Raw genomic sequence first — 10,263 nt, 5'->3', positions numbered from 1 at the left:
CAGTGTGTCATGTCCAAACTCAGTGTTGTCATGTGTGAACGGTGGACGCACGTGTTTTGCATGTGTATATGTCAAATCAATGTCGATTTGCCTAGCTGCATTAAATTCGTAGCTTTGCTTTTGCCGTTGGAACTAACGAACAAGAACCCTTCCAACAGTTTTCGGTGGTTCGACATTTAATCCGGCCTACAGGCTCCAGTTGACATATCAGAGACATCTGTACCCAATTAGCACGTTCAGGTGTTATTTATACCTGCCAACGGCAAATGCACACGTTTTAACCGATAGAATATTAATATCTTAGCAGCTAGCCACCTCTGCAACATCGGTGTAGAATGAATAGGTTTTTTATACGTGTTGTAATCAATTGTGAAGTCGTGTTTATTGTTCCTCTGGCAGCAATCACGGCATCGTGTATAGAATTTTTTTTAAATTGTCATCACTCTACACGTTGCACTTTTATATTTATTTGCATTCCTGGTCTCTAATGGCTAGAGTATACTCGGTAATGCTTGAACTTATGGTGTTTGTCTGGTCGGTTTCAGCCAAAATGTGTATGTGACCATACATAGTAGCAAGATGGGGGAACAACTGTGTAGTGGACGTATTAGATTCACTTTTAGTACTTTACATAAGGATGCTGTGGTCCCCAGTGCAGTGAGCAGACATAGCCATGACTGCATTAACGAGAGGAGTGCTGCATTACACTTCAACTTTCTGTGTCTAATGTGTGAGTGTAATCTATTCATGACACGTTTTATATGGATGGATATTATAAATAAAGATGTCTTATTATTATAGGAAATTGTGTAGTGAATTTCCTCTTCTAAGGGGAGACTGGCTGACTGAATGCTGGCATTGTTGATGTTGTCATAGTTCTCCCTGATAACGGGTGTGAATGTAATACATGGCTGCTGCAACATTACCTATGAAGCAACATCATAAACTGCATGCAAAAAATTTTATTTAATTAGTTTGACTTACAAAGAAACCATTCGTGGAGGCTTCACGCTATATTGTATTTTAGAATAGCAGTACATGAGATTCACAAGTGCATACACATGCTGAATAGTGTTTGGATAGGCCATTATAATGTAAACAAATAGTTAAGAGGATCATGGTAAAAAAAGGTTAGTCTAATATGACATAGCAGCCCATTTTGCAATTTTTGTTTTGTATTATTACATTTTCTTGGGGGATACTATGTACTTTTTATAGCTATAACAATATTGACTATTAAAACTTGGAACATGAGATAAAAAGTTTATATTTACTAGGGTACAACTACAGTTAGGTACAGACTGAGAAAATTAATTCTTTTCATGCTGTGAAACACTGTTATCCCCATGACCAGTAGACATTTGGAATGCTCTTATGTGTGCCTCATTGACCATTTTCCACCTTTTCTCTTCCACTTGCTCCTAGAGTAGATTAAAAATGGACTAAATATATATTTCACAGTAAAATGTCTTGTAAAATGTTTATCCTGTGTCTCCACAAGAGGCACAGTGCAGTTCTGGCCTCCGCTTCATCTTTACAATAGAAAACTGTAGGGCCGAACATATTTGTAATGGCACTGCTATTCAACCAAGTAGAAATTTAAAGTTCATTGAGTAGTACCTTGTCTGACTTCTTAACTCTAAATCTCATCGGGTCAGTCCTCCCCTGGGGTACATTCAACTGTGCCTCCAAGCTCCTTCTCTCGGCCTTCTTTTTCTGCAGCCTCTCCTCTAACTGCTCCATCTCCTCAGACGTTTGTTTGCACCGGATGTTGAAAATCTGCTTGTCCTGATGCCTACAGAAAGATACAACACCAGATGTTGCACCACTACTCTCTTTAATCACATGCAAGGGATACGCAAAAGAATTGTAAATCTTAACCTATCTAATTTTCTTACTGAATACATATACTATGTTGGCTTTAAACCTATATTTAGGATAATCAAGCAGTCTTTTTAGGAGTCAAATTTTGCATAGATTAACACATGTTGAAAGTTGGGCATTTTAAGAGCGTTTAGTTCCTAATCTTACTACTAATATCTCGCTTGTTTGCACATATTGCTCATTGCATGTTTCCATTCTTGTCCTCTAACCGCTCATTGTTTTCTTCTTCTGAATTTTTCTAACAACTGTATAGTACTAATGCATTAAACATTTTAAAATTAATTTACTTAATCCAAGTAAGCAATACCTAGGTGATGCCACTTTGTTCCTTTCTCTATGTCTCATTATTGTATCTTGCATTTCCTGTAGAACCTTTTCTTTCTCCTAATGCAAAGTAAATTTCTGAATTTAAATAGTGATAATAGTTATAAATTTAGTGAGTTTTATAAGCCTTGGATTACCACCCATTCACTTTTTGAGAAAATGCATCAGTGTCACCATGCTCACTTGCTTTAATATTCTAGGGATATATAATATATATCTATTACATAATTGGTGGCACTATGGTTCCACATCTCACAGTGAATAATAACTGTTACAAACGATGCCACTGTAATTATTACTACTTGTGCCATTCACAGTTACCTTTTATTCTCTGGCGTTTTTACTCTTCCTATGTGCTTTACCCATCTTGCATTGTAGTATGCATTGTTTCCCCACCTCAATATTCAATACGTGTTCTTGCTGTGTTATACCCCCCCCCCACACACACACACCCTTCCACTCCTCACTGCACACTCGCATCAAATTTGTGTTTATGCATTATCTCACCCCTCTCTCCTATCCTTACTACTGTGCATTCGTTTATGCCATGTATCTCACCACCACCCCCATTCAGCTTATAACTCAATGGGGTAATGCTGTGTTTTTACTATTCTACATCCACACACTCCACAACCATACTGGTTTCATGCCATTTATCTCGCCCCTCCTGAACATTCTCACCTTCTTGCTGTGTATCTCTCCTCCTCCCCTGCATTCTCACCTTCTTGCTGTGTATCTCTCTTCCTCCCCTGCATTCTCACGTGCTTCTTGTCATGTATCTCTCCTCCTCCCCTGCATTCTCACTTGCTTCTTGTCATGTATCTCTCCTTCTCCCCCACATTCTCACCTGCTTCTTGTCGTGTATCTCTCCCCCTCCCCTGCATTCTCACTTGCTTCTTGTCATGTATCTCTCCTCCTCCCCCACATTCTCACCTGCTTCTTGTCATGTATCTCTCCTCCTCCCCTGCATTCTCACCTGCTTCTTGTCATGTATTTCTCCTTCTCCCCCACATTCTCACCTGCTTCTTGTCATGTATCTCTCCTCCTCCCCTGCATTCTCACCTTCTTCTTGCTGTGTATCTCTCCTTCTCCCCCACATTCTCACCTGCTTCTTGCTGTGTATCTCTCCTCCTCCCCTGCATTCTCACTTGCTTCTTGCCGTGTATCTCGTCCCCCCCCCCTCGCCCACATTCTCACCTGCTTTTTCCCGTGGATCTCGCCTCGCCTTGCCTCTTGCAGCTCGAGCTGCGTCACTCTAAGCCGCGCGAGTCGCTCCCTCAGCTCGGCGATCGACATCTCACAGAGCAGGCCCGTGCCGGCGGTGTCGCTGAGGTCCACGAGCTTACCGGGCGGCACAGGCGTCGCCTCCATGCTGCGAATCTGCTCAATGAGCTGCAGCTTCTGTCGCATTGCCTCGTCCGCCTGTTGCAATAAGTGACGATTCGCCAGCATGTGATAAGTTATTCGCCAGTCATGATTTGCCAGCATGTGACAAGTTATTTGCCCTTGATGATTGGCATTTTCTCACCGATTTACATTAGAACCTCAGTGTTGTCTCTCATTAGAGGGCAGTCGGCATTGTGACTGACGCCGTAGCTCTACACGGGACAACATTGTTTTCCCGTACACCAGGAAAATGTTGAGGAAACAAATGGGAATCAATACGGAATGAGCGACCGGAACATAAATGCATCTTCATACCTCTTCTAGCGCCTGCCTCATTAACTCTTGCTTCTCTTCTGTTACTTGTTTTACTGCAGTGTCAATGCCGAAAATGTTATTCACAACTCAAGGTACGTCAGGATATTGAACAGTTTAAGGATATGGAAATGTCTAAATTAATAAATGAATACGTGCGGTAGCACATCCAAGCAGGCTGCAGTGCTACTACTTATAGCTTACCGATGTTCTGCTTGTAAAGAAGCAGCTTTTCCTGTGCTTCCTTTACATGTTGCTGGCTGAATGTTACCTCCTCCACCTGTATCCTTTTTACTTCCATCTCCTGCAGTCTATCAGCCCAATACTGTTGAATGTTAAGCTCTGCCTGCAAGAATTTTGCACAAGATTGTTTCTAATCTTCTGAATTTCACAAGGTGTCATTACTGCAGTAATTATCACTCATGCACTGGCATCCTTCCCTTCTTCTGACCTCCTCTGCCTCACCTCTCGTTTCATGTCAGCTGCTCGCTCCTTGTTGCTAACTGCACGAGCTCGACGAGCCACAATTGCCTCCTCGTGACTCAGTTTTCCCTGCAGGTGGCGCCGCTCCTGCTCAAAGAGCTGTTGCTGCACATCACGTTCCCGCATTTCTGCCTGCCACCTCAGAAAGCTGCCAGTGTCACGTGATCCACCCTCCAGCTCCTCCAACCTAATATATATATATATATATATACATATAATTGCACATTAAGCGTTTAAACTGCAACTTACTAACATCAGTTACTAATGAAAGTGTCAATGACACTGTAGCTCACCTTGGGTGTAATAGAAGAGGGAGGGGGGATATATAAAGCAAGAGTATATATGGGAGAACTCCCATTATATAGCATATCTCCCATTATATACTCTTGATAATGATATATGCATAAGTTTTGATGCGAAAATAAATGTTTCAGATCTGAAAATCTGAAATCTTGACGAGAGATGGCGCTACGCCTATATGATCGCCATTTTGGTTTTCGAATATCGCACAAATAAAAACAATAAAATATTCCAGTCAAATTACTGTAACAAAGAATCTAAAACACAATATTACACATATATAGGTATGATTATAGAGTTGTTAACCAGTTAGACGAAATAAACGTAATAGGACATTGTCATCTCTCCCATAGAAGAAACAACTGCTTTGGGGCTAGCCTTACACATTCACATACCAAAATTTAACAAAATCGAATGAATTTAAATGGCCATTTTCATTTTGCCAAAAAGTAGGCGTGGCTCAAAAGTAGGTCGACTGGCGTGCTCCAAAATAGGACGTTCAAACCTCTCCCATAGGAGTAACAACTGTATGCAATTTGAAACATGTGGGTCAAACGGTTCTTGAGTTATCGTTGACCGTAGGCAGACACTGAAATGCATAGTGAAATTGCCAAAATCTACCTAATTTGCATAATTTAAAAAAAATATCAAAACCCGTGTGATATGTTTTGGGGCCAGTCCTTATTCATTCACATACTAGAAATGAGCAAAATCCGTTGAATCTGAACTGACTTATGGCCATTTCCATTTTTGCCAAAAAGTGGACGTGGCTCGAATGTAGGTCGAACTGGCGTGCTCCAAAATAGGACGTTCAAACCTCTCCCATAGGAGTAACAACTATATGCAATTTGAAACATGTGGGTCAAACTGTTCTTGAGTTATCGTTGACCGTAGCCAAATGTTGACGGACAGACATACAATACCCCATTGTGCCATACATGGCAATAGCTCATCTTGACGATGTCAAGGCGAGCTAAAAACTGACAATAAGCAGTAGGGCACTTTTCCTGTTCAATTCCATTCTACATGAATAGGATAATGTACTTTTTAATTTCTTCATCCTCTTTTTTAAGAAAGACAGCTCCCTCTCTGAGCACCATGGCTGCATTCATCCGCACTGGCACCTTCTCATTCTGAAAGCAGAATCATTGAGGGTTTGTTTTGATATTTCAATGCACAGACCATTCCAATACAACTCACAGTGACCTTCTACGTAATTTCCAGTTATGTACAAATGTGCATACATCACCTGTTGAGAAAATGTTACATGAAGCTAATGGTTAGGTGTTTGATCAAACCGACCAGTTTGCCTGTAATGATGGTACATTTCGGTTTCTCAAACTCAAGTTTGGCTTCCTTTTCCATGATGATCTGTTTAAGCTTCTTCTGTGTCTTCACCGACTTCTCTGCCTTGGCACATCTCAATTGATTCTTCTGGGTTTCGATAAATATCTCCTTTGATGACACAAAAACATTGAATGTAAATTGTAGATTAATTCCACCAAGGATTGCAAACCCACATATTTGGTATTCAATATCAAAGTCAAAAAGTCACTAAGCAGCTAATAGTAATATATCCATATCATCACAAACTTCATAGCATGGACTGCATCCTACAAAAAGTTTTTTATTCACTCCTGATAATAGGATAACCACTATGGGTGAACCTATTGAGATTAATCTCATTACTGGTAATATATGCCTGAAACATGTGCCTTTACAAATATTAACAGTGTCAAGTGAATTAGGAAGCCAAGTATACACCTTGTTATATACCCAATTATGTGCCAATTATATGTTGTTTACCTGTGCTTTTAACTTGTTCTTCTGCTTTGCTTTTTCAATTTGTTCTACTTCAGCAGGAGGCTTATACACTACTTCAGGCACTGGCTTCATCCTTTGCAGTGTGGGAAGCTGATGAAAAATTATATTATAATATGCAATACAATAATAGTTTACATCATCACCTAACTGCGTGAGCACTATCTTCTGCTGACAGGATGTGTGTAGTTGATGTTTGGAATATGCAGTGCTTGTTGACTATTCAGTAAATGTTCACTCAGCAATAAGCACACCTAGATATGAAGTATCTACCCTATGCTAAAAATGTTAATAAATAAATAAACACACGCATGCACTCACACACATGCACGCACGCACGCATGCACACACCACACACATCTTTATTTATCCATGGATAGCTAGATATATATACCATTAAGAGCTAGAACACAAAACAATGTTACCTGTTCTGGTATTGAAATTATTTTCGGCTTTGGTTCTGTCAGTTGAAATGGCTTCATACCTGAAATAATCCCAACATTCCATAGTTATAGATGACAGTTTTTATTTACTATCTAGTCATTTATATACTTACAATAGCACAGCTTGACAGGTATACTGGATTCTTGTTACCATGATGCTTGTTGTATGCTCACGTGTAGTAGCCTTCGATTGTGGATTTGGTTGCGACTTCCCCTCTGCTTTGTTTTTCAACTCTAAATTTAACTTCTGAAGCTGTGTCTTGGACCTGTCATGTGTTACATTGGATTAGCATATTTTTTTGGCTCTATAGCATTTCTAATGCCTTCTTAGTGCAACCCTTACTACACTGCTATAGCTCGTGAATGTAACTAACCAGTAGATGATTACAATTGCTTGAATTCTTGTGATTTCTCAACAGCTACGAAGTTAGTTTCCTGCATGGCTTACCTAAGCAGTGGTTCCACCATATTACACACTACGTAACTCTCATCAAAATGAAGACACCAGTTTGGCTTTAGTACAGAATCAATGCTGCGCTTGTCCACAAGGAAGGTTAAAAACTAAAAAGATTGATAGTAAAGTGTCAAGTGATGATTAAAATAATTTCCAACATAAGACCCTCCCCTTTACACAACTATAGAACAATAGAAAAAGATATTAAATCTTTACTTTTACAATATGTATGGCATATGTGTGGCTTCTTACTCAACTATGATAATGATCCTATGTATTCCAAATAGTTCCTGGTGTCGCTCTAATGCCATCTGAGCTGTAGTTTGATATTGTTTCTATTGATTAAATCACTAAGAGAAATAGCTACTCTACCTTCCAATGGCAAATAGTGTTGATAGTATTTTGATACCTTATACATCTTCCCAGGATCCTGAGATTGCACAAACCGAGAGAATTGTTTTTCCCCTAGTTCTTCGAAGCGGAACAACAGCAAATAGCATAAAACTGAAAAATATTGTTAAAGGAAAAATGGCTACATGTATAGAATGCATAGGACAATATGATACCATTAAGATATACTATATATTACTTGCCCTATTTTGATTCATGTGTTGGTTTTTTTTATAGATGAAACATTATATTTGACACGAAAGGGAATAGGAAAAATGAAAGAGCCACTAAGACATTTAGAATCAGTATAGTTTCAACAACAAAAAGAATATAATAATCCACATGAAATCCTCAAATAATGATAATCCAAATAATCCTCAATAATCCACATGAAAGCACACAGCTCGCATCAGTAGCCAATCTGACATACACTTGTGTGTGCTACACAATCTTATTTATTATGAAAAAGTACACTGAGTACCTGGTACCTTTATATAGGTTCATCATGCCCTCGGGTAGCCTCGTAAGACCTCTAGTTTTCCGGAAGCACTCCACGGCCATAGTGAGAGCTGTTGAAAATCTTATACATCCTAGAAACACCTCCTCTATGAAAACTCTCACTGCATCATCAAATTCCTGGGAAAATATATATCAGCTTGTACTATAGCACTTTATATGGATTCGTGCATAACAGACATAATAATGTGGGGTACATAATAATAACATGAACATATATAGATAGTAAGATATGTATGGGCGTATTGTAATAATTTTTTATTGTATATGATGCAGTCCCATACTATGACAAGTGATGTGTGCACGAGCTAAACTATCCTTGATCCACTAATCCGGGGTGGTAAACTAGGGCTGAGAGGGTCTATGTCCCCCAGGGTACTATCGGAGGGTACCCTGGGTACGATTCGATATATCAGAACGTACCCTGGTACTATCTAATATGCCGGACCGTACCTCGCCTACGCCTACTCCTAACCCTAACCATATCAGATAGTTACCAAAGTACGTTCCGATATATCGAACCGTACCCATGCAGGGTACCCTCCGATATAGCTCTAGTAACTATAGCCCACGTACAGTTGCCGCAGGGTATACGTACGCGGGCTATAGTTACTAGAGCTACCTCCGATAGTACCCTGGGGAATAGCTCTAGTACTATAGCCCGCGTACAGTTGCCACTGGCGGCAATTCTGTACGCGGGCTATAGTACTAGAGCTACCTGGGGGACATAGACCCTATGAGCTAAACAGTAAACTAGGTCAGTAGGTGGGCCCAGATTTGTTCATTGTGTATCCTTGATATAACCAGTAAGTTAGTAACTGCATATTAATAAAACTAATTAATGATTAATAACGATAACTGGTGAACGTCGTTACAATAGACCCCTACCCCGCAAAGACGTACCCCGCCAAGACAGACCTACCACGCCAAGACGTTTCAGGTGTTCTTCTGAAGAGATTACAGAACCTGATTGATAGGTAGATAAGAGATCCGTACATATCCGTAAAATAGCCGCATGATCCTTGTATGCCATGATCAGCTCTGGTTGTGCTGTTCGAATAGTAACCTAGACGTTTAAAATATATAATTACATCTCTATTTCGTAAGACTAAGAGTAAGAAGCCGGCCAAACTGCAAGACTCAAAGCTGTGTGTGTTTATTTAGAAGTGAAGACCTAACGACAACAAACCATCTGCGTCTCTGGCTAGTGGCGACACCTGACGTTCGACGGCTTCATTTGATTTTCAATATTGACAAACTGGCAGTAGCACGTTGACATTGTTCTTGAATAGACGTTAGACTGAATTTTATACGATACTTCAACTTTCAAGAACATGAGCCAATCTGGCGGACAGGTAAGAACAAGAATTATATGTATATAGTGCTGCGCTATTCTGTGAAATTTAGTTATACATGTAGTTATTGTAATACACGTTTGAGATTAATGGCTCAACCATCAACTGAATGAGTTGCAGCAGGGCAGGCCAGATGTGGGAAACGGATGATTATATCAGGGGTTAATAATCATGACAAATACAATTTGTCATTATTAACCACTGATGATATGTATATCTAGCTGTATACATATCAGCATTGGTTTGCTCAAGAACGTATAAGGTTGCTAATCTAATTAGTTATATTATTACTTATTTAGTGTAAAGTTTCCTTTAAAAAAATTCTTACTAATTCTATACATGTAGTAGTATAAATTACTTATTCAGCATATCATATAGCATAGGTAACAATTGTATGGGTTTACATCTCAAAGCAGTTTACCACAGAATTACATTGGTAGTATAGCGAATATAAATCTTTTTACCATGGCTACGTTCCAGCTAGTGCTAACAAGGCCAACTATAGTGCATACTCTAGATTATTTACCATTATCGCCATTATCCCAGCAACCTCTATTTTTAATATATATAATATATATATATATATATATAATAT

The 10,263-nt window shown here is 39.4% G+C and overlaps 2 protein-coding genes across 2 annotated transcripts in view; one reads left to right on the top strand and one right to left on the bottom strand.

Annotated features, from left to right (window-relative positions):
• Nucleotides 1-944: 944 nt before the first annotated feature.
• LOC106805610 (cilia- and flagella-associated protein 99-like) lies at nt 945-9,492 on the bottom strand. Its single transcript, XM_014807291.1, has 16 exons — nt 9,236-9,492; nt 8,286-8,433; nt 7,817-7,911; nt 7,402-7,514; nt 7,128-7,219; nt 6,936-6,994; nt 6,496-6,603; nt 5,992-6,144; nt 5,734-5,822; nt 4,372-4,576; nt 4,111-4,252; nt 3,910-3,962; nt 3,406-3,630; nt 2,192-2,268; nt 1,621-1,795; nt 945-1,421 (listed from the first exon to the last, which is right to left on the bottom strand). The coding sequence occupies exons 1-16, from the start codon at nt 9,344-9,346 to the stop codon at nt 1,311-1,313; spliced, it is 1,956 nt and encodes a 651-aa protein (XP_014662777.1). The 5' UTR covers nt 9,347-9,492; the 3' UTR covers nt 945-1,310.
• Nucleotides 9,493-9,568: 76 nt separating this feature from the next.
• The window catches only part of LOC106805614 (uncharacterized protein ZK1073.1-like), a 47,691-nt gene continuing 46,996 nt past the window's right edge, over nt 9,569-10,263 (top strand). Inside the window, exon 1 of the mRNA XM_014807298.1 lies at nt 9,569-9,668. Coding sequence (XP_014662784.1) covers nt 9,648-9,668 — 21 coding nt within the window. The 5' untranslated portion in view covers nt 9,569-9,647. The remainder of the gene's footprint in view (nt 9,669-10,263) is intronic.

The sequence above is a fragment of the Priapulus caudatus genome, unplaced genomic scaffold (genome assembly GCF_000485595.1).
Source record: "Priapulus caudatus unplaced genomic scaffold, Priapulus_caudatus-5.0.1 Scaffold120, whole genome shotgun sequence".
Taxonomy (NCBI): Eukaryota; Metazoa; Priapulida; class Priapulimorpha; order Priapulimorphida; family Priapulidae; genus Priapulus; species Priapulus caudatus.
Note: the sequence above shows the minus strand (reverse complement) of the source record. Positions and strands in the feature narration are given on the sequence as shown.